The 26034-nt window shown below is 37.4% G+C and overlaps 1 protein-coding gene and 1 long non-coding RNA gene across 2 annotated transcripts; both read right to left on the bottom strand.

Moving 5' to 3' along the window:
* Positions 1-956: 956 nt before the first annotated feature.
* Positions 957-12508, bottom strand: LOC119073085. The gene is made up of 5 exons (XR_005086989.1): positions 12404-12508; positions 4589-4737; positions 4461-4528; positions 1211-1303; positions 957-1145 (listed from the first exon to the last, which is right to left on the bottom strand). It is a non-coding gene; the product is annotated as an uncharacterized LOC119073085 (long non-coding RNA).
* An 11054-nt stretch (positions 12509-23562) lies between these two features.
* On the bottom strand, positions 23563-24442 carry LOC119073135 (uncharacterized oxidoreductase TM_0325-like). Its single transcript, XM_037178432.1, has one exon. It carries the CDS (start codon positions 24421-24423, stop codon positions 23635-23637), a length of 789 nt encoding a protein of 262 aa, XP_037034327.1. The 5' UTR covers positions 24424-24442; the 3' UTR covers positions 23563-23634.
* Between the last annotated feature and the right edge of the window lie 1592 nt (positions 24443-26034).

The raw sequence follows: 26034 nt of genomic DNA on the forward strand, positions 1-26034 counted from the left end.
TGCAGAACCGTGTTGCTACTTTTAGCCTGAATCGATTAAAGCCCTTCATCTTATATATTACCAATGATTTCTAAGGAAAATTCTTTTTGTTTCTATATTTATTTGAAAAATAAATTGTTAATTTGGGCGAGTACCGGATTTCTGATAGTGAAAAAGTGACAATCTTTCTATGGTCTTCTCTAAGGAGCCGGTGCCCGCCGGTCGACTTCCACAACGTGATTGGTAGATGATCCACCCCTCTTTCATTTCCACCCCTACTTGTCCCTCATCCATGACTATACTTGATCCCACAGATATTTGAACATTGACTACATAAAATTTTAAACCGATGTGACCACCGTGTCAGGTGCATTCATGACCCAAACGATGTATCGTTGTAACCAGTTTTCGCTCCTCTATCGATCGCAATATGAACCGGCTGGCCAAACGTCACCTCCCTTCGTTCGCTGGCATCGTGGATCCAGGATGTGGTTCCCAAAAACGGCTGGATAGGTTTGCGAACTGAGTGTGGTTTCTTATAGTACTCGAGTCCCTCAATAAGAATATGAAAAAAAAATCCGAGGTAGTCTCGCGACTTTGTTTAAATTTGGTTCAAACCCACCGTGATTTGTTAATATTTTCGTTTTTTTATGTTGGTACGTAAATAGACGAACAACTAATGACGTAAGCGCAGCTTTGCGAGTGTGTTGGTGTATGTATTAAATATGAACGACCGCACTGACGTCATACTTTCCTCTGAAATTAATGTTCTTCATTAATTTAAAAAAAACTTAAAGAATATTTTGATAAGGTGTAGTGGTAAATTATGCTTATTTTAACATAAAATTTCATTTAAAAATGGTTCGATGTGATTTCCCGATTATGCAACATGTCTATTAAACAATAAAGGTTGAAGGTATGATGTGGCAGGGCAGCGAAAATAAAACAAAAATCTTCATTGACATTTTATTCAATTTTATAAGAAAAATCAATTTCCTAGAATCCCCAAAGAGAAAGATCAACATTTTATAAAGCACAGCTGGTTATTTTTTGGTCAACGAATCTCAGTTTAGATGTTTCGATTTGTTGTCCCTCCAAGAATTTGTAAATGGCATCCAATGTTAAGGGACTCAGCTTCGGTAATGTAGAAAATATTCCCACATACACTGCAAAATTGAATGTAAATTTGTATTAAAATTGTTTTCGTAGCCGGAGTTATTGTTGAACCTACATTTGGCCTCACCGCCTTCATCCACACAACTAATTTCGACGTAATAGGTCAGGGAATCTGTCAAAACGATCTTGGTCGCCTGGTCAGGCACACCTAGAAATGATTTTCAACATACAACGAACCATCACAACAGTCGGAGCGTTTGCTGCGAATGAGACCCGTTCGAACCCGTATATCTATTGCGTACGTGACCCTAGCGCGTCTGTCGCCCTACCTCTACAGTAAGCCTATTGCGCCCGTAAATGTAGTTAAAGTAAAATTATCATGAAATGTGTACATCTTAGAAATTGCACATAGCGCAATTACGAAGCCCCTTACGACGTTACTTTCGAATGTAACAAAAATTTCAAATAGCCCTAAAATTTTAATTTATTGAGTATAAATACACATAGGGCCTCAGTCCGAGGACCCAAATTTTTTTTTTTTTTCAACAACATTCTATTCGGCCTTCGATTACGTTTCAAATGAAACAAAAATTAGGAAAAACGGATCAAATTTACTCGAGTTATATGCAAAATACACATAGTGCCGAAAGATAGTCGAAATAGTGAGGCTAAGTTCGAAGATGTGCATATTCGGGTCGGCCCTTTCTTGAGTTAGGGCCGCCTAAGTGTTTTAAGGTCTTTTGGGGATATTTACGGCAAAGTAAACGATGGAAATGTAAATGAAACGGCAAAAGATAGATATTGTCGATACCGATCCAGGAAAAACGAGTTGGGCATGGTCAAATTTACTGAAAGTGTTCATTTTTAAAATTGCGCGTAGCGCAATTACGAAAGCCCGTACGAAGTACCTTTCAAATAAAACCAACAATTTACGACATTATTTTAGAAACCGAAATGTTTTGCCTTTATTCCATTCGGTATTCAATTACCTCTCAAATGAAACAACAAGTAGCAAAATCGGATGAGATATACTCGATTTATGTGCAAAATACACTTACGGCCGAGTAGCGGCCTTAGTCCAAGGGTCCAAATTTGAAACGTTTTTTTTTACCACCATTCTATTCGGTATTGAATTAGACCTCAAATGAAACAAAAGCTAATAAAATCGGATGAGATTTACTCGATTTATGTGCAAAAAATACTTAGGGCCGAGTAGCGGCCTAAGTCCAAGAACCTAATTCTAGAAATTTTTCCACAGCACGCTATTTAGTGTGCAAGTACATCTCAGATTTTACAAAAATTGGCGAATTCACTTCATTTTTACCATCGCCACATTTGGGTACATTGTTGGATTTGGAATCATTGAGAATTATTGCCGGTATACGACTTGGAGCACACATATGCCAACCATACACTTGTATATGTGGATACCCTGTGGATTCATTTGGCACTCACGGGTTGTCTTGCATTAAGAAGAAGGGCACGTTTTTCCGACATATCCTCTTAAACGATTTAATTTTGAAAGGCTTGGTAACAGCATGTTTTCATTCTATTTTGGAACCGCCGGGTTTGATCCGTAAAGACAATAAACGACCAGATGGAATGACAATCACGCCTTGGATGAATGGAAAGAGTTTGGTATGGGACGCGACCTGCGTTGACACTATTGCTCCCGGTTATATAGATATGTCATCGAAAAACGCTGGTGCAGCAGCTGACTTTGCTTGTACAAAGAAGGAACATTTATATGAAGAAATAATGAAGAATTAGCATTTTTTACCATTTGCTGTAGAAACTTTCGGAACCTTTATTGAACCAGCAATAGTACATTGAATGACAAGGGGCAAAAGTAAAAAAATTCAACCGTGTGCGAGAGTTGGTGCCCGCGCCGAAGGCAAGGGCCTCAATCGCACAGGTTGCATTTTTTTACTTTTGCCCCGAGTCGTTCATACTATTTTTTTTTGATACCAACATCGAAAGTTGTATCGCAAACAGCAGAACAAAATGTTGAAATATGAAGGCATTTAGCCAGAAAATACGGGGGTCCAGGGGGGCGAAATTCGAATACATAATTTTTTGTGGTGTGAGTATTCGATTCGAATCTATTCAACAATATGGTAATAGAAGAATATCCATAGTAGGTGATGAGTGATGATGTGTCGGCGTCGAGGTCGGCGTATAAAATGAAAGTGAGGCCAATCAGTAAATCGGAAGCTTACAGTGAGACCGACGCAAGAAGGCAGCAAAGCTGCCCTAAATAACCAGGCCTGGCTTTCATTCAAGTTTAGAGGGATTCTTTTGAATTTCGACTGACCGAAATCGGCGCTATTTATTCCGAGACTTTTTTATGTATGCCTAGTTAGGCCTTGGTGCCTAGGCCCCAAAACCATTCTCATATATTTTTGATCTTCCATACCTGGCTGGTCGTAAGTGGCCAAAAGTTGAAAAATGCGGTTTCGTAGTCCGGTGGGTAGGAAAGCTGACGTCGAGTAATACCGGGGCAAAAATTACCTTCAAAAATTTGACGATAAACGGCCGAAAATATGACCTCGGTGAACTTTGATGAGAGCTTTGACCTGACTAATGAAATTATTACTTATTATGAATGTGGAGGACCTCAGCTTTACACCGATACCCATATTTAGTAGTTTGGCACTGTGTGTTTCACTCCGCCAAACTACTAAATATGCAAATCGCTGTAAAGCTTAGGTCCTCCACATTCACAATAAGTGATAATTTAATCAAATAATTGCATTAGTGAGGTCACAGCATTCATCAAAGATCACCGAGGTTACATCGATTTTGAGAAATTTTCCGGAAGTCATATTTTCGGCCGTTTATCATCAAATTTTATGAAGTTAATATTTGCCCCAGGAGAACTCGACCTCAGCTTTCCAACGAACCCATACACGCCTGTGTCATCGCCACCTTACGGAAATGAAATCCGGACTACAAAACCCCATTTTTCGACCGGGCACTTACTACCAGCCAGGTATGGAAGACAAAAAATATCTGAGACTGATTTTGGGGCCTAGGCACCAAGGCCCAACTAGGCATATATAAAAAAGTGCCGGAATAAATAGCGCCGATTTCGGTCAGTCGAAATTCAAAAGAATCATTCTTAGTTATTTCGTAAAAGGGAAAGTGCACACACGACCGATCCATTAGCATCTGTGTTACATTTTGTAAAGTGAAAAATTCGCTGGAATCGTTCCATTAGCCTTTTCGTTACGTTTTGTAAAATTAAAAAAAATCCTCTGGAAAATAGTCACTTCGTTTTTCCTCTTTGGGGGAAACGTAGTACTGCATTCTACTGGTCTATAAGTCAAACAATTTGATTTTAATTAAATGTTTAATTCACTCACCTGCTGTTTTATACGTATAATTTCCGTCAAAGCCTGGAAAAACCATATAGCTAGTGGTGGTTTCCGATCTGTAACAATACACTAAGAATCAAATTTATTGGATACACTAAGTCCAACTCGCCCAATACTTTTTTGTCGTCAAATTCTTCGCAGACTCGGTGGTCTTCACATATCCAGTACCGATAGCAACGGAATGAAAAAATCGAATGCAATCGTATGCATGATATGGTAAACCATCATCGTCGGTAGCAACTAAATACCAAATCTTAGCGCCGATCTTGTTGGATTACAATAGGAAAACAATTTAAATTTGTTCAAATTTTAAGAATGAGTATCGGTTACTGTTGCAGGATAGAATGGTTGGACAGGAGGAATAGAGTTGGGGGGTTTCGAAAGAAGTTGTAGATATGAGTATGAAAATAGGCTTTGTGTACTTTAAATGCTCTAAATGTGCGTATTTTTTTTTTTATTAAATTAATTAAATTTTAAAAACACAACTGTTACACAAGAATCAGATATTTTTTTTCAACATAACACTACTCTTTATCGAAGGATTTGGTTGCAGTGCTGCTAGATCGTTGAGTTCGATTTAAACATTTTTTTAGTGTAGTTAAAACTAAGTTTTCCATTCATAAAATTATTTTATAAGATTCCGAAAAGTAAATTATAAATGTACGAACAATGACACTCATTACTGAAACTGATAACAGCGATATTTTCTCATTAAATATTCATTTCTTATTTTGCACGCTCATTCTATGTTTCGTTATTTTCGGTCAAATTTTTATCGCAACACTGAAAGGGAAAATTTGGGAATTGTTGACATTTCATGACATCTCATAATTTTAATATTATTTTTTCTTCAAAACATAACAACAAGTTATCTTTCCTTTGCCGTTGTTCTGGAACTCGCAACTGTTGGAAATATTCGGCGACATTACGATATGAGATGACGGGCAAGTTTGTCGATGTAGCTTGTTCGTATCTATTGTCTGTAGTGACATCCGCAGTATTCAAAACGTTTGCACGTCCTCTTCCTCTAGCAAGCACTACAGCTTTTCCGCGACCAGTTCCTACTGCAGAGATTGTCACATTGGAGACGTCTGGCACTTCAATTTGTGTCCCTCTTCCACGTCCTCTTCCTCTAGCAAGCGCTTCAGTTTTTCCGTAACCAGTTCCTACTGCAGAGTTTGTCACATTGGATACGTCAGGCACTTCAATTGGTGTCCCTCTTCCACGTCCTCTTCCTAATACAGCGCTTGGTATGTTCGAAACAACAGGAACGGGTCCTCTATCAGATTTTTTCACTGCATCATTATTTTTATCCGGCTTCACACGTTTTTTTTTATTTTTTCCGGAACTCATGTCATTTCTTTATGTTTTTATTTTATATACACAAAACTTTTGACAGCTTGGGTTAGGATTTTTTTTTCACACATACAACACAACGACTGGGAAAAAAACTGAACGAATTTAAAAGCGGCAAAAATTTGAATTTTTTTCGCTACAGTTTTAATTTAATTAAAATTCGAAATTTAACTTTTACAACTTTCTAATATTGAACTGGGTCACTACTAAATATGCGTTATTCGATAAAAATACCATGGCCTCCATAAGCCAACTCTATTGCAAAACTTGAACATTGGCGAGGGTATGATGATTGTTCGGATAAACCGCTTAGAAGCAATACTGCAACAGAAAAACTGATTTTTTTTCTTAATTAGTAAGCCATTCACGACGTTTTTTTATTATTTCGTATGGTAATGATACATGAACACTCTTTCCATTAACTGTAACAAGAATAAAAATTCTTTTTGTCAACAAAATTGAGAAAAAAACAAAACATAGTAACAAGAATAGAACGAAATAAAGGGTGAGTCACATTGAGTAAATTATCACAGGTCGATGTCCAACAGTTGTAGCCACTGAATCGTTTAAGGAGTGAGTTTGTGGAGTTGAGATATTCCGCTGTCGAATTTTCGAGTGACACAGTCTTTCACGATGTGATTTATAGTTTGGACGACGTCGCGATCGCAATCACAATATGGTGAATCGGTCAAGCCCCATTTATTTATTTATTCATTTATTTCTTGATACTTGAGGGATGAAGGAAAGCTAATAAATAGTTCTAGCAGTAGAGCAACATTTCCTCTACTCAATTGTTTCAATCATTTCCTCAATTTGCAGGTTTCAGAGGCACCTGAGACGCACTTATTAAATTTTTTTTGTAAAAAAAATGGTTAATTCTGAAATCTCAGCTGTCCATCGACACCACACATGCAATGACCCATGCCAGCAGGGCCGATATGTTGGATGAATAAGTGAAATTTTTTGCATGATTTGAAATATCTATATAAAGAGCAAAATATCGATGTTTTTTTGCTTTTTTCGTTGTCTCTATAACTTTGTTAATCAAAACGGAGCCATCAGAACAGTCGGAGCGTTTGCTGCGACTGAGCCCCGTACAAACCCGTATATCTATTGCGTACGTGACCCTAGTGCGTCTGTCACCCTACTTCGAGCGTAAGCCTATTGCGCCGGTTAATGTAGTTAAAGTAAAATTATTATTATGAAATGTGTACATCTTACAAATTGCGCATAGCGCAATTACGAAGCCCCGTACGACGTTCCTTTCAAATGAAACAAACATTTCAAATCGCCCTAAAATTTTAATTTATTGAGTATAAATACACATAGGGCCCTAGTAGCGGCCTTAGTCCGAGGACCCAAATTTAATTTTTTTATCAACAACATTCTATTCGGCCTTTGATTACCTTCCAAATGAAACAAAAATTACGAAAAACGAATAAAATTTACTCGAGTTATATGTAAAATACACATAGGGCCCTAGTAGCGGCCTTAGTCCAAGGACCCAAATTTAAAAAAAATTTCAACTACATTCTATTCGGCCTTTGATTACCTTTCAAATGAAACAAAAATTAGGAAAAACGGATGAAATTTACTCGAGGTATCTATATGCAAGATACACATAGGGCCCTAGTAGCAGCCTCAGTCCAAGAATAAGGTAGACACCATATTAGCAGCTTATAGTTGTTATTATGTATTTTAGCAGCTATTGGTAACAAATATCTCAAATTTAAAATTGACTTCTTTGGGAATTGAACCGGGGACCTCTGGATCATGAGCCAACGATCTTTCTAATGTTGCAGTACAGTAGTGTTGGTTGACATTTCTTATTGTTGAAGCGTACTTTCAAAGCCATATACGTGTGTATAAACATTAACAACACGAAAAGCACTCAGGCACCAAATTTAGAATTCTTAGCGGACATACAACGACAAACGACATGAATTTTTGATTCGTGATTTTAAATAGAAGAAATTCTATTTTGTTTGAAATAATTTATAGATGAATTTTAGAAGTACAACCGATTCACGATTAAAAGTTGTTGTTGTTTGCTGTAACCAATAATAAATAAACTTTTAAAGCACTAAAAACTTCGTCTTTTTAATTACTTCTTCATACGATTGAACTTTGATTTTCGATAGATCACTTTCATCAAACTTTCTATTTATTTAACAAAATTACAAAATCTTAATGTCATTTTTCAGAATCTTTAAATTTGTGCATCGTAAATCTATTGAAAATCAACGTGCGAATCATACAGGATGCTGTGTAAAATTTGCAAGAAGTTTTTTTCGAGCCAAGCAGACTTTTTGAGACACTGTAGGGATGCCCACAAAAGTGAAGATGGGGTTCCGAGATTTACTTGTACTTTCGACGACATTTACGATAGGCAATTCAGCAACGCAGATTCCTTTCGACGTCACCTTAGGGCTCATAGAGAACATGCACAATCACTCGAGCTATGCCAACAACCTAATCCGAGTCTAAGACCACATGATCCATGTATACAACTACCCGATCCATGTGAAGAGTTTCGTTCGTTTCAGTCAACATTTTCTTTCATTCCATTAAAAAATGAAGAAGAAGACAGCGATGACGATGACGTCAGTGAAAATTTTTATGACCTCTTTACACCCTCAGATAGTCATACCAAGTAAGAACATTTAGTTTTCCTTGATATGTAGGCCACTGTGTAACTGTGTAATTTTTTATTAGGCAATCAGAGGATACATCTTCGAAAGATTTAACATCGTACCTTAAATACTTCGAGGAAGATACGTTCGTTAGAATGGTACACCTGTTGGCAGATGATACACTACCTAGAAACAAAACTTTTCAAATTGGGCGAAACATGCACTCTTCGTATGGCCAAGTTTTAAATGCGTTGCTCAGAGATCAGAGATCAAAAAATATTGGTGATACCGAGTCTTATAGTTCGATCAAATCGATTGTAGATCCTAAATTTATATTAAGTGAGTACAAAGTGGTCGAAAAGATCAAAGAGTTGAAATTAGATGTTGCATACAAAACGATTACTTTAGATTCAAAACGCCCGAACCCTCTTAGAAAGATTGTGCTACATGTTTTAAAAGTTTTTGATTTAAATGACTTATTTACTAAGCTATGACAGTGATTGGATATCCAACATAGTTCAATCAGAGTATTGGAAAGACATAAAATCAAAATTGAATTTGCAAGCCGACGAGTTGGCTCTACCAGTGTATAACTACAACGACGATTTTGAACCTCTTAATGCACTAGGGTCGCACCGTGGAGCATATAAATTATCAGGAGTTTACGCTTATATGCCATGCTTACCGCCTCAAGTTCAATAGAAACTGGAATATGAATTTCTTGCCATGCTATTCTTTGCTACAGACCGCAGCTCCTATGGAAACAGTAGGGTTTTTACCCCCTTAATTGAACAACTGAACACATTGCAAATCGGGATAAAAGTTAACCATCAAAAGTATTCAACGGTAAAGCTCATTCCAATTTTACTTCTTGGTGACAATTTTGGGTTGAATACAATGATCGGCTTCGTACAATGTTTTGTGGCCAACTTTTATTGCCGAATCTGTAGATTGAACAAGAGTCAAATGGGAACTGCTGTTTTGGAAGAAGCATCCAAATTGAGGACAAAAAAAATTATGAAGAAGACCTGCGTACAAACAATTATTCACTTACTGGTATTCACGAAAACTCCGTCTGGAACAATTCGAATCATTTCCATGTTACAAATAATCTGTGTGTCGACATAATGCACTACTTATTTGAAGGTGCGTGTCACGTCGTTTTGTGCGAACTGTTGCAGGCTTTCATATATAATCACAAATACTTTACATTGGCTCATTTTAATAATCGTTTAAAACAGCACAATTTCGGTCCAATAAACAAAAATACAAACATTGCATTGGTTACCGAGGAAAGAATTGAACACCGAAAGCTTCGGAAATGTTGGTACTTTTCACTAGTTTCGGTTTCATGGTCGGAGATTTGATTCCGGAAGAATCTTCAGAATGGGACGTATATTTGACAATGCGAGAAATCATAAACATTGTGTTGCAGAAAAAAGTTCACAAAAACACTCATTATTTGTTAGGAGATCTTGTGGCTGAACACCACACATTGTTCAAAAAAGTTTTTAAAAAGGAATTGACACCAAAACTTCATTTTATGATTCACTATTCAAACATTATGAAAAAAATAGGACCAATTAGTGGCATCTCCTCGATGCGATTCGAGTCATTTCATCGCATCTTCAAAAATATAATTAAAAACAGTAACTGTAGAAAAAACCTTCTAGAATCATGTTTCTTCAGAATTCGAATGAGATACGCCAGCATTTTTTTAAAATTTCAATCGATGGGTATATCGACGATGACTGGCAGAAAGATGAAGGTAGTTTCGACAGAATTACTTCAAAAATTTAAGTGCGACTTTCCACTGAATGAATTTGTGTTCACCACCAAATCCATTGAAACAAGTTTTATTAAAGTTAAAATTGGCTACGTTTGCCACATAGAAAAAGAAGCCGACGAAAGTCCCGTTTTCGTTCTGATCGATAAAATAATTGTAAATGACAATAAATTCTTTTTTGGATATCACCAACTCAATACAATCGGCTTTCTCAAGCACTATAATGCTTATAAAGTTCATCGTAAAATAAAACACAACATTCTCTAAAACAAATGAAAATTGAATTTAACTATTTCACTCCACTCTTTATCAGAACGTATTTCCATCACATAAACAAAAAACAAGCTGATTTCGTCGTTTACGACTCATCAGTGCACCTTTGTCATGACCATGTGCATATCAACTCGTACACTTTTAGACTAAATCAAGTCAAGTGTACGAAACACATCACACGTATGAAAATAACCAAAAACTCACAATTGGGTTCTCGAATCATCGAGCGAATTGTATTTACAGTAACCCATTGTTCTATCAGTACGGTCAGCGTGTGATGTGTTTCGTACACTTGATTTGATTTAGTCTAAAAGTGTACGAGCTGATATGCACATGGTCATGACAAAGGTGCACTGATGAGTCGTAAACGACGAAATCAGCTTGTTTTTTGTTTATGTGATGGAAATACATTCTGATAAAGAGTGGAGTGAAATAGTTAAATTCAATTTTCATTTGTTTTAGAGAATGTTGTGTTTTATTTTACGATGAAGGCCTGTTTCGGGCAGTAATCCGTGGATGATGCAGCGGTTGAAGAAATTTATTTTTCTTCGAGCGCAAATGTATCGAACCAAAATTGATTTTGAAAAGAAGTTTCTTTTCACATTTAATTTTTCCTTTACACTTATAAAGTTGTTGTTGAAGATGTATATTTTATTGAGCCTGCAAAGTTTAATTGTAAATTTTCGTATATTTTTAAAGGCGTAAATAATTTGAAATTGGTAGCATGGAATTAAATAAAGAATTTGTAACGTTTTATTAATTGTTTATTTCTTCTTGAAAAACTTCCTTTTTATTCGATTCTATAACATTTGGAAATTACATTACAGCGCAACAGTATAAGAATATGAGAGCTTTTGATGTTCAATTTCACAATACTGCTCAACTGAATATTAATGTTCAGCAAAACGGTACTATAAAGACGTATGATATTAAACGATCTGTTTGACATAATGTCTGCCAAATACAAGTTCTGAGTTGTCACATGGGTAAGTTGGTGGATTAGAGTGTTGGAGGTCGTGAGTTCTAGCCGCGGTAGGCGCATTTTTTTTTTCAATTTAGTTGATTTAATTTAACGTTCTAAATAATATAACGATGAAGATGAATTTTAACTATATTTTCTGTAAAAATTCTAATTTTGGATCAGACAATCAACGTTCGCTCAACTGTACATTAATACTGCTGTGCTGTAAATATTACTGCTACGTTAACATAATGTACTTGTCGCGAATTTGTACAGTACATTCGTACAAAGACTACAGCTGAGCTGGACAAGATTTTTTTAGGTGATCAATTTGCACACAAAACAAGTATAGCGAATCATAATCACTATCCTTGCAGACTCGTGGCGGTCTGGGGCTGAGCCGCCACAAAAGCTAAACAAACAGGGATCACCCTGTGTCATGCAATAGCCATATTTTCCAACTTTTACTGACGTAAAACACATTTTGTTTATTAACTCAGTTGTAGTGGTCAAAACTGTACCAAAAAAAGGAAAAATACCGAAAATTTTTAAAATGAGAACACTGAAAAGCCATATGTTCTGTGGCCGCTTGTTTAGAATGAGTTTTGAGACGAATCCCGTATGGAATGACTTGTCTTGACAAAATACTTTCTTTGTAGCCAGAAAAATGATAAATTGTTGATCTCCATTGGAAATCGCTGACATAACAGTCAAAAACTTCATGCTTTGATAGTGATATCGAAACAACGAATGAGTCATTCGTTGGTTGTCAGTAAAAAATCATAGAAGGCGAAGCCAGAGAAAAGCATAAGAAGCATGAAAATACTTTGATCTGTATCATGTTTGATGATGTCGATGATCTGAGAATTTACACCGAGGAAGAACGTTTTGAAAGCCACGTACAATGTAGTGATCATCTTACCTAATTATGGACAACATTATTATTGATTTTGTGGCTATAGTTGTGCAGAATTTCAACACACTCGAATTTAATTATTACGTGAATTATTGATATTCCAGCGCTCGACTTAGTAACAACTGATGCGTACAAAAGAATTGGTTCGACCTTTATAGACAAGTTTATCTGTTTGGTGATTACGATCATATGCACAATAGAAAGACATTTTTCTGTTCATTCGAATTGATATATTTGATCAGCCTGACTCTACTTTTAGTGCTTACCTCAATTCCAATGGCTTCATTGTTCTCGAGCAATAACGTGTGCGTGTGCATGTAAAGAATTTTGTGTATTTTCTGTTTAGTTTCTAAAAAATTGGAAATAGATCGCTTAACACAAGCAGGCCCGTAGCTGCTAACGGGCAAAGGTGGGCATTGCCCACCCTGGAATGTTCAATGCCCACCCTGGGATTTTCTGTGCCCGGGCTGAATTTAGTTCATAAATTCAGATGTATTGAAGAGTAGTTGAAATATTCAATATTTTCGAAGTTTTATATTTGAAAAAATTGCCTGCGGCGCTCATAATTCAGAATATATATCGAACATTTAGAATTGTTTTGAATGTTACCTTATGTAAGCATAAATTAAATTGTGCTAAGACATCAAGACAAGCTATTTTTGATTGATGGAAAACGTTGTTCTAAAGATAAAATTGTTCTACGGTATACCCATAAAATGAACCGATTTTTTACAAGTTCGCTTAAACATCAAAACGGACAGCCGCTCATTAGAAATTACGAAATAGCGGAACCATACGCTTTTGATTTTGGCTTAACGCTTCTAAGAAATTTTTTCATCGCGATTATAAACTGTCTCAATCAACTTTTGAGCGGATGACAAAAAGAGGTACAGTGTTGTTGTTATGGCAAAATTAATTTTATAAAAAAAATCTACACATTTTTGAGGCATGCCATAGAATAAGTTTTTTACTGAGAATGTCGTTGTGCGTCAGAAAGTTCGAAATGCGCATGTCTAATTACCTCCGTGAATTGTGTAGAACTAGAGGTGTGCGCCGGTCAACTTTTGTTCGGCGGCGGCTGTAAATATTTTTCAGAGTATCGGCGGCGGCATGAATCGACAAAAGTTTTTTTTTGGCGGCTCGCTTCGGCGTCATACAATTTTTAACCGGCGGCGGCGGCGCATTTCGGCGCAAAAATCGGCGATATATGGCGAATTGTTATTACTTTTCGGAAAAGTTTTGTCGCTTCACTCTAGATTTATAATATTTCATTTGAAGACCATTCCTAAATATTCAATTTCTTGTTTAGACGAAAAGCGGTTCAAGACATTCTCAGTGAAACTAATACCTCAGAAACCATTTTTTAATTCATCTTGTTGTTACTCAAATTTCAAATAGCTGTTACCAGAAAAATTGGACATACAAACGGAAGAATAAGTAATTTACTTTCTATTCAACTTTATGTAAAAAGACCACCAATGTTCCACTAGTTTCAAGTTCTCAAAATCCAAAATGTACATAAAGTATCCGAAAAAGTCTCGATTTTCCAATCAGCTACATACCAGCCGAAACTCAAACTTATTTTGCCAGATTTTTCGAAATCTTCACTAGTTTCAAACTTTTCCATGGTCAATCAAGAAGAAAGTTGAAAAATCTGACAGTTATTAATTGGTGAAAAAGAATTACCAAAATATTATTTTCTCTTTTTATCAACATCAACGTATACGAGCGCAGCGAAGGAGTTGACTTTACACGCGAGTCCATTTTTCACAAGATACCATCACTTATACTGTATAAGTTATACAGATTTTTCGAATCATTAGTCAAGTATTAGTTGTCTACCATGCGTTCTCATTTTGGACACATGCAATATGTTCGTTTTCCTCACTCAATTCTATTGTGTTTTTTGATAAAAATTTATTTTTTCTCGTACTTAGTGAAACAAATTCATTCCCAATTACCTCTACTTTGCGCCGAAAAATGAGGAAAAAATAAACCGGCGGCGCAGCGGCGGCGCAGTGTTTTATTTTTACCGTCGGCGGCGCAATCGGCTGAACAATTTAAAATTTCGATCGGCGGCGGCTGACTTTTTACTGAAATTTTCGGCGGCGATCGGCGCGACTGGCGCCGGCGCTCACCTCTATGTAGAACCAAATAGGTTTACATAATTATTAACTAGTCATCTACAATCGCTAAAACGAACTGGTGTGCATACGTCATTTTGCACCAGCTGGTCACATACAATTCCAAATGGGACCAGCTGGTGCAAAATAACGTATGCAGACCAGTTCGTTTTAGATATTGTAGTCTTATCAACGATTGGCTTTAAAAAAAATTCCCTCGCTTCGCTCGCAATTTTCTAAAATTAACTACTCGAGGTCATTAGACTCTTGGAATACATGAAACAAATCCCATGAACCTTTTCAAAACATTTCAAGAAGTGATTCGCCCTTCGAATTCTTGTATGTCATAAAAGAAACGTTTACAGATGTTCACAATCTACTTAGCTAAAATTGTAGCCTACATTTGTGTGTTTCGTATTTCCTTTTTAATGATAACTTTTCATCAGAATCTTTTTCTCTGCTATAGACTGACTGACCTAATAAGTTTGTAAGTTCTTCCATCGATCTGTGTGCAGTCTGGAAGGCGTTAACCATGGTGGACTATAAGTGAAGCATCACTCGCCTCATAAGTTCGTATGTTCTCTGCTCTAGACGACCGCAATTCCGACCACGAAAATAAAAATTAGTTTTGGTTGTAGTCGTTTGACCAGCTCTGAGAAAACTGCTGGTCAAACTGCTAAAACCAAATCTAACACATTCGTGGTCGGAATTGCGGTTGTACATAAAAAAAACTTCTTTGAATTGCTTGAGCATGCTGGAGCTATGATGTATTACATTGTTTTTGTTAATTAATGAATGAAATAAAGAGACAAAAAAAGGATTCTGTTGGAAAGATATCATCGAAAGTAAACTAAAATCCAGTATTTACAAAACGCCCCGCCCAAATGTATGCTTCTCAGAAAAGTACCGGTGCATCCTAATATCATTGTTTTCAACACAATTTGTGTTTACATACCTAGCATACCTTGTTGTCGAGGAATAAAACACTAATTTACTATCTGCACTAATATTTTGAAATACCGTTTGGGCAATGCCCACCCTGGAATTTGCCCCTAGCTACGGGCCTGAACACAAGAGATGTGTAGCAGTGGTCCCACAAGTCTAAAATGTCCGTCATGCCGAAACAAAAATTTGTTAGACTGCATAATGTTGCGAATAACAAGTGTGTCATGGTGTGGTTGAATGAAGTTTAAGAGCAATGGACATTTTGCGTAGCCTACATTTTTGGGCGAAAAATGTTCGTTTTTTGATGATTTCTCTGAACAAAGTAAAACCATTATAACACGCGAAAATGTATTACTTTTGAAGGAAAAATTTGTTTGTGGTGAAAACTTTGCAGATCTGCACAGGTTACTTTAGTTTTGACACACAAAACATATTTTACTTGAAAATTAACACATTTTTGCAAGTTTTAATGGTTTTACTGTTTCAAAAAAAGATTTTGGTTCAGGGAAATCATCAAAAAACGAACATTTTCCCGCCTTAATGTAGGCTACAAATTTTAGGGTCAATTGCTCTTATTTTAACCCTGACCCTGAACAGCGTCTCACACAAAATTTTTGATTTTCAACTGCAGTTGGGAGCACCCAGACCAAGGCTCCCTAGAGTTATCTGTGGGTGCGATAGAACTGATTTCAATCGATAGGATATGTATGTCTATTAGTCATGGTCGCGTGGTTGCAAGATAGACTGGTGGCCACTCGTTGAAGTTGAAAATAGACGATCTTTGAAAGGCTCTACAGGCCTGGAGTCACAGTGGTGATAATTAGTTGTACTAGTAGAGGGACATTACCTCTACCAATATCAAAAAAAAAATATTTTTTGGAAACCGTAAGTCGCACTTCTTTATTTTGTTTTGCTGGTATTTTCAACTGTCTATCGACGCCACATTTGCTATATCTCACTTCAACAGTGCCGTTCTATTGAGTGCCTAAGGTCAGAACATCTACGACGAAATTTTTAGCATGACTTGAACCTCACAATTGTGCGGTCAACGACAGCATCTATGCGATCAATTGAAACACCTCGGCGACCTATACTACAACAGCTACTATCAAGAGACTAGTACGTCCGTACCAAGACTGCCGCGCTAATAAAATAGCGCGGTATCGCTATTGCAAACACTAATATTGTTTTTGAGTGCCAAAGAACGAAAACCCCTTTTCGATCCGACTTTATTCAACTCCAAACCAAACATCAAATCTTTTTTGCATTATATGTTTTTTTATCTGCCTAATCCTAACGATAATCTCGCACTTATCCCTCTAAGGCTTTGTTTATCTCGATATATGTGTTCTCGGTAGTAAAATAGTGTATGCACCAATGCCCAGGATGTTATTTTGACGATTTGGATTATGTACCACGCCTTCGGCTCGGTATGTACATAACCTACAAATCCTCAAAATAAACATTTTGGACAGAAGTGCATAATCTACTTATACATCTACTTCTTCCACTGTTCTGCCGTTGTATACTTTACTTCTCCATAGCTTTGTGTTAACAGCATGTATTTGCTTTGACCGTTCACAATTGTGTAAGTTTTCGTATCGACTCTATATTCGCCGGATGGAAAAATCTCCATCGTAATGTTGACTGTATCCATAGGGACGTTACGTTCATACAGTTTACCCTGCAAGAAATATGGAAACAATTGAATGACCGGTTAAAAAAACACGAAAGTCAACGTCTACCCCACGAGCACACATGTATGTATATACCGATAACGGGCACGGGTGCCAGAAATTGCCATACTTGAGTCGCCTCGCGATGTTTAAATACTGTGTAACTGTTGATTTTTTGCCATCGCGTAAAGCACACGAATCGAAGTGGACGTCTATCATGAATTGTCGGTAAATTGTAGTAAATTTGCGGTAGAAAACAACGTGCGACTAAATAGAAATGTAACGTGAAACAACCGAACGATCGGATTAACTGCCTTATCTTTTAGAAAATTTCTTGATTTTCTCAAATTTTCTTCAATTTTCCAAATTTTTAAAAAAATGACAGTATAAAGGAAATTCCAAGGAAATAATAATTTCATCACGAGTCACAAACGACGATTTTTGAGCTTTAAAAGTGAAATGAGACGAAACCACAACGACATTAACAAAGAAATCACTCTACCGCCATTTCAACAACAAAGCATGCACACTTGATCGCGAAAAAATATATATGAATAGTACATGTCGTACCTAGGACTAAAAGTCTTTTTTAGTGTGTGAGAAGTTTCCAGACAGAGCCGGAGGCGAGAGAGAGCGGCTGAGAAAGTACTTTCTTGGCCGCAAATACCTCTCTCAAGGTATTACTCTCTATCAATACCTCAAGTGTTGGCCGACCTAGGAGTTCTGTAGCATAGCGCAATTACGAGGCCCCGTACAACGTTCCTTTCAAATGTAACATACATTTCAAATTGACCTAAAATTTTAATTTATTGAGAGGCCTAGGGCCTAGTTAAAAAGCCTAAAATTTAAAATTGTGTTAACAACATTCTATTCAGTGTTCGGTTACCTTTCAAATGAAACAAAAATTAGGAAAAACGGATCAAATTTACTCGAGTTATTGCAAAATACACATAGGGCCCTAGAAGCGGCTTTAGTCAAAGGATCCAAGAATCATAAAACTTAGTGACATATTTCTGGCCAAGACATTCTTTACGATTTTTCACCATGAAGCCATGATGGCTCATTTTTGGCCAAATGGAGAAATATGCAGGTCTAGTTCTACATTTTTCTCCATTTGACCAAAAACGAGCCATCATGGCGTCATAGTAAAAAATCAATTTAAAGAATGTCATGGCCACTAAGTTTTATAATTCAACAATTTTTTCAACAACATTCTATTCGGTGTTCAATTACCATCCAAATAAAACAAAAATTCGGAAGAACGGATGACATTTACTCGATTGATATGCAAAATACACTTATGCTCAAAACAAACGAGGCATTGAAAACGTGTTTTAGTCCTAGTTTTCATTGACAGATGCAGCAGTCGCGATTTTGAATAGAAAAAGTTCTAACTTCATTTGACAGTTTCGAAAATTTCGTCATGAAAAATAGGACCAAAACACGTTTTCAACGCCTCGTTTGTTTTGAGCATTAGGGCCGAGGAGCGGCAGTCCAAGAACCCAAATTGAAACGTTTTTCACCACAATCTATTCGGGCTTCAATTACATTCGAAATGAAACAAAAATTAGGAAAAACGGATGAAATTTACTCGAGTTATATATGCAAAATACACATAGGGCCGAGTAGCCTTAACTCACGGTCCACTCACCCGATTTTAAAATCCTGGATTGGTATTGACAATACCTATCATTGGCCGTGCCATTTACATTTCCATCGTTGATATCCCCAAAAGATCCTTTTCTAAAATTTTCTTGATTTTCTCGAAATAAATTTCTAAAACACAGGCAGTGATCGGATTTCATATCCGGTTTCCTCTTACGTGATAGTTTGACAGAGACACGCCTTCTCGAAAAATTATTTCTTTTGAGCTGAGGTTCACGGTACGGTTTACATTTTTCGATCTGCAAGTGTAACTCTGCACGAATGTGTGGTCAAGAACCTTGCACCTCTCTGTATTCGGTATGACTATGATGAGTCTCTGGAAAGGTATCAAATCTTTATAATGTTACGTAAATAATGTACGAACCCCGTGACCAACAGGGTTATTAAATTCAAAGAACTGATGGTGCTTAATCTCTTCAGCAATTTTTAAGCTGCAGAAACAATCCTTTTACTAATTGCGACATTTCAAGTTCGGTCTGGAACACCGACCTACCGCGAGTTCCGTATCACGCTTCGAAGAAAATAAGAAAAGTTGAGCGCGTGACTGATATCCTAACTAAGTGTAGGTGAGTCACTCAGTGTGTATAAACTGCTGGTTGCCGCCACCGAACATGACGAAACTATCCAAACTGTCAAGCCTGAGTGAACTTAAGGACGCTGTTAGTGCGTATTCACTTAGCGACCACTTCCGTAATTCACAGAGACTCGATAAAGAACTGTAGAAGATTGACAATACTAACTTTGGAACACAGCGACACGTAGCAAAAACTAGCAAAAACTGCTACTACCAAAAACACTCTTGCAGTTCTGTCACCCATGTCAACTGTTTGGTACGATCAAGCAAATCCTACAATTTTTAAGAATTGTCAACCTGGTCAATCCGGTGATTCCACAGATAATCAAAGCGTTAGTAACGATTTGTAATAATACTTAACTGTTTTGATATGATCGTTTTCCGCTTGAGTCTCTCAGTTAATGTGCCTACATCGCTTCCGCGTAAATGGTGCTGTAAAATGATTGCTAATGAGTACGCGTTTGTCATTACAAACCGATGTGATTACGCGTTGATTATCGGTAGAAACACCGGATTGACCAGATTGACAATTGTAATTAGTGTTTTTGTATGGAGTTGTGGGAAATATGAACATGTAGCAAATATGTAATATTTTCGAACAATTTTTTTTTAATAAATTCAAATACAGCGGATCGCAGCTAATAACTAGCAGAGTTGTTTTATTTTTTACTTACTACAAGTTCCACATGCGGTGTGGAATGAGTTTACATTTCGGACAACACTACTGAATTTTTTGACATTTGAAATTTGTTGTTGCTAATCTGTTGGTGTTTTCGGTTTTTATTTTAAGTGAAATTTTGTTTTCGATTTTACGTTATATTATTTTTGTCAAAATTCTTAGCTTAAATAAGGCTTGCCATAGCTGAGAGCTGCTTCGGCCTCAGAACTTGGTGGCGGCCCTAGGACAGTGTAAAACTATCCATCTTCAGTTGTTACACTGGTTCCTTCACAAGACAGCAGACTATTTTATGCATTGTTTCGGATGTATTAACGTTGGTACTACCATTTTCTGTCGTTTTCCGGCTCATTTCAAATTTAAACGTCTCGAAAATCGGAAGGAAAGAGGACTTTTCGCTCAATGTCTCGGGCAATTTTTTTTAATCACTTTCGGAACTTTTTTTGGTCATAGTTGAGACCTGTGCCTTCTTCTTCTTTTTCAGCCTGTTTCTATCCACTGCTGAATGTAGGCCTCTCCAACTTCTTTCCATTTCGTACGATCCATTGCCATTTGCTGCCAGTTTGTACAAGCAATTATCTTAATTCCGTTTGTCCATCTCTCTGGTGGTCTACCTATAGCTCGTCTTTTATATGGTCGCCAGTTCTTTCGGATCTTTTTGGTCCAACGTTCGTCTGTCCTTCTTGCAAATGTCCCGCCTGTACCGTCGAACCTGTGCCTACTTACACAAAATCCGTTCGTAAGACACCGACCAAAAATGGCGTCAAAGTTAACGGTTTTTTTGTGTAGTGTCTACGAAAAATGATAATATTTCCGTCATTTTGTTTTTTCAAAAAAAAAAAAATCTTCCATAAAACTTAGGTAATTAATGTACCTTTCTAACAAAAAAAAAAGGAATCCGAACAAAGTCACGTCTATCTCCAGTTATAGAGATTCTTAGTTTTACACTAAAACGGTTCATCGACCTCAAGAAAAAAATTTAATTCTACAACTTTCAATACTCTATCAGAATCCATTCACAAAAAATCTTAAAACCTTGAATCCCACAGAGCCACTTTTCGTGACACAAGCGTCTGGAGCAGAGTTGGTAAAAAACGGAGGACGAGATTCGGTGGAATACCGGAACTTGTCTAAAAGTATCAACAAAGCAAGGAGATCAGATGAAAGAAAATATAATGTCCAATTGGCTCAAAACAGAATTGAAGCTAACTGCAATATGAAAGTCCTACGGAGAAAAATGACAAACGCCAAAAAAGAAATCTTCAAATTACGAGACAAAACAGGAACGATCCAAACGGATCGAAATGCGATATTAAATATTGCAACAGAATTTTATGAGAATTTGTTTTCTTCAGCAAGACAGAGTCCAACGGAAGAAACCGAAGATAGACCAAGAATAAGAAACGTGGGATCGGAGGATATGCCCGACATAACTGTTGATGAAGTCAAGTAGCCGAGATGAAAAACAAAAAGTCTCCCGGAGAAGATGGTGTCCTAGTGGAAGCCATTAAACTAGGTGGAGACTCCTTATTAAAGGCAATCACGGCTTTATTTAATCAATGTCTCCAATGGGAAGAAGTACCAGAAGCCTGGGAAAATGCGGTAATTACATTGCTGCATAAAAAAGGAGACATAACAAAGCTGGAAAATTACCGGCCCATAAGCCTATTGTCAACACTCTACAAGTTGTTTATGAAAATCATTACGAAGAGGAACACTAACAAGTTCGACTTCTACCAACCTGTTGAACAAGCTGCTTTCAGATCTGGTTTCAGCACAAACGACCATTTGCAGGTGATGAGAACGCTTATTGAGAAGTGTCGTGAATACAACATCGACATAGTCTTGCTATTCATAGACTTCGAAAAAGCTTTCGATTCAGTGGAAACATGGTCGATATTGGACGCATTAGACGAATGTAGAGTAGACTCAAGGTACTCCAACACAATTCGATATGTGTACAAAAATGCTACTTCATGTAAAAAACTTCATAAGAGCACGGAGAAATTCAGAATCGGCCGAGGTGTAAGGCAGGGTGACACCATTTCACCGAAATTATTCACGGCGATTCTGCAGAGTATTTTTAGGAAGTTAAACTGGAGTAAAATGGGAATAAAGATAAATGGAGAGTACCTGAGCAATCTCCGCTTCGCTGATGACATTGTACCGATAGCAGCGAATCTAGGTCAGGCTCAGCTTATGCTACAACAGTTAAGTGAAGAGGCAAGCAAAGTTGGCCTCAAGATGAACTTATCGAAAACAAAAGTCATGACCAACATCGGGGGCGATAGAGGAATCAAAATTGGTGACACTGTCATTGAACGAGTCGACAGCTACGTATATCTAGGACATAAACTGAAGTTAGGTCTGGACAACCAGACTGCAGCGTTCGGAAAACTCATATTAATTTTCAAAAGCAAAATGAACAATAGTCTGAAACGTAAAGTTTTCGGCACTTGTGTCCTTCCAGTGCTCACTTATGGAGCGGAAACGTTAACTTTAACGAAAGCATCCGAAGATAAATTGAGAGTGACACAAAGAGCCATGGAACGGAGTATGCTTGGAATAACACTCAGAGACAGAATGACGAATCAATGGATTCGACAACAAACCAGGGTCGTTGATGTCATGGAAAGAATAGCATCTCTGAAATGGAGCTGGGCGGGACATATTGCAAGAAGGACAGACGAACGTTGGACCAAAAAGATCATGAACTGGCGACCATATAAAAGACGAGCTATAGGCTATAGACGAGCTATACAGAGAGATGGACAAACGGAATTAAGAATATTGCAGGTACAAACTGGCAGCAAATGGCAATGGATCGTACGAATTGGAAAGAAGTTGGAGAGGCCTACATCCAGCAGTGGATAGAGACAGGCTGAAAAAGAAGAAGAGGAAGAAGAAGCGTCTGGACTATCATTTCTCTCAACAACATTTGGAACTCGTCACAACTAAAGGAACTTACAACTGAAGTTTTTCAAATCAAATTGCCTCTCAGTGCTGCTGTACGTTTGCGAAACTTGGAAAATGACATCGTCAATCGAAAAAAAATCTGAGTCTTCGTCAATCGATGCCTCTGATACTGAGAATACGCTGGCCCGAAAGAATTGCATCGGCCACAGACAAGACGTTCTATGCGCGTGGGAAACCGATGATACGGGCGCAATAAGCTTATAGTCAACGTATAGGGCGACATACACACTAGGGTGACGTAGTCACGTACGCAACAGATATACGGGTTCGTACGGGGCTCTGGGCTCAGTCGCAGCAAACGCTCCGACTGTTCTGATGGGTCTTTTTTTTAATCAGATTGGTAAGTGCTCGCGCCCTCTGTTTCAATTTAAAAAAAAGAGTCTAATAGGTTAAATCGGAAATAATTTTACAGTGCAATAGTTGTTGTCTCGTTTTCGGTCACATGAAAAATAGGATATCGGCAAGCCTCGATCGCCCGTCTCATGTATCAAAACGTCATTTTTATTACGACGAAGCTAGTTCCAAAATAATTTTTAATTTACCTTAGAGTGGAATATGATCTTTAATAAAACCAACCAACCAACCAACCCACACCTCGAAATTCAATTTGATGGAAAATAACATTTTGCCATTAATTCCCGATTCGGTCCCGAACACGTTAGCCCACCATCGACCGGTAAGCAAATGCCATTGACGAATCTTTGCGATGCCAAGTATTCAATAGCAGCTGATGTATCCGTAACTGACCCAACTCTGCCGACTAAATATGCATCTTTAAGTTGATCAAAAAATCCTGCCGTGCTATCAACACCAACTGATTCAAAAATTGGAGTTTGAATATCTCCTGGATTCACAGCATTCACTCGAATCCCTTTGGATGCTAATCCAATCGCAGCACATTTTGTGAAATGATTGACTCCCGCTTTTGATATGCTATACGACAGGAAGACATCGTATGCATTAATAGCCGCCTCACTCGACACATTCACGATATTTCCATTAGTTTTTTCCAAAAATGGAACGGCTAAATGAGATAAAACGATCAAACTCCTCAAATTTGTGTTCATAACTCGATCGTATTCGTCCGCATTAAATTCGGGCAATGTATCGGATATAAATACTCCAGCGTTGTTCACTAACACATCCAATCTATGGAATTGTTCGATTGTTTCGTCGATAATGTGTTTTGCATCTTTCGTAACATCAGCCACAATTTGCAATGGCTTTATCGAACCAGATGCCTCAATTCGATCGGCCACTTCTTGTAAACGTTTTTGATTTCGACCAACCACTGCTACTTTAGCTCCTAATTTGGCAAAGTGACAAGCAGCATCTGCACCAATTCCACTGCTCGCTCCGGTAATCAGAACTACTTTCCCAGTGAAACTCATTTTTATTACAGTGATCTCTTTCCCGTATTAATCGACAGACTAACTGTATATTGTCAGTCCAATCACCAGTTATTTATAGTCTTGTCACATTTGAATACATCAACCTGTGTATTGTAGTAGATTGAATGCGTGTTCATTAACACAATGATGATATGAACAATCAAACAATCATCCAAGTACACGCAATTACTTACAATTTGTTTTCATTTCGAAATAATTTCTACTCGCTATACTGAGAGCAACACACGAACCTCTCCAATTAGAGAGATTGCGATATCAAAATTGACGTCAAGCTTGTAAATTGTAAGTAACTTCTCCACAACAGATGTATAGAGAATAGAGACCGAATAAAGTAGAGGTGTTGTGTTACTTGGAGACTTGGAGTACACCAAGGCAGCGTATACTCAGACCACTACTCTTGAACATTGTCATTAACTTTCTTGCATCATACCTAGAAAGGACTTCGACGGTAGAAGCCAAAACCACTTTCAAAAAAAATCTTCAAAGCTTATGTGGCTGGCACTTCTTACCAAAATTTCTCCAGTTACGCGAGTTTTGGCTTCTAGGGTCGAAGTACTTTCTAGTTACTTATAAAAAATTCCACTAGAAAATGCGTCCGATTTCAGTAGGCGAGCTATGTTTTAACTGCTTAGTATATCCGTGAACTCGAATTTCTTTTGTTTTTCTCATTCTGTTTTTAAATTGATTGTTTTGTTGATTTTAAATGGTATTTTCTATGTTAATGTTAATCCCAATTCATAAGCCACCTGAGTCAGGTGACCTGACCAAGGCCATTTGAGAAACAATCTCTCAACTATTCTCAATGCATCGGAACTAAACGTTTATTTGAGTAATTGCGGATGTATTCTGTTTTGTGAAGGGAACTGTGGAACAACTGATGCAGTTCTGTACTGTCCTCTGACCACCGTAGTACGATTCCTGAGGTCGAAACAGAGTCTTCCTTTCGATAGGAATTTCGTGGTGTGTAGAGTCAACTTATTATATGTTACACACTTGTCACGAAGAAGTCGAGGCTTGCCGAGACTGATAGTGACAAGTGTGTACTCTATTTTATCACATATGCGAAAACGAGACAACAACATAGACCTGAAGTGTAATGTTTGAATTAAACTTCTAGTGAAGTAATTTTGACATCCGAACACCGCGCGTATGTGATAAACATTTTAATCGCATACGGTGTGTGTGTATTGTGCCCTATATACACGACGTACATAAGAGTAAACAAATTTACTCTAGAGTGCTAACGTTTTTGCAAGTAAAATTACATCACTAGATTTTGAAATGTTTTCCAACTGCGATAAAATACCTCACTGATATCATCATTTGACCAAACCTCCATTCCCCAAAACCTATTCCCTAACAATCCTAAAGACGACCGTTTCGGCCCGCTAGTCTCAATGATCATCACAGTTCTTCTCTATAATTCCAAAGCGAATTATAAAGCGAAACAAACTTCTTAGGGGCCATCGTCAGGGACGTTAAAAAGTGTACATCATTGAGACCGTATGCGTTCGACGGTTTTTCAGGTGGGACACTAATGACACTCCTATCACTCAAAACAGAAATATTACAACAAAAAGTAAACGTAAA

This window comes from Bradysia coprophila, unplaced genomic scaffold (genome assembly GCF_014529535.1).
Source record: "Bradysia coprophila strain Holo2 unplaced genomic scaffold, BU_Bcop_v1 contig_137, whole genome shotgun sequence".
NCBI classification, from domain to species: Eukaryota; Metazoa; Arthropoda; class Insecta; order Diptera; family Sciaridae; genus Bradysia; species Bradysia coprophila.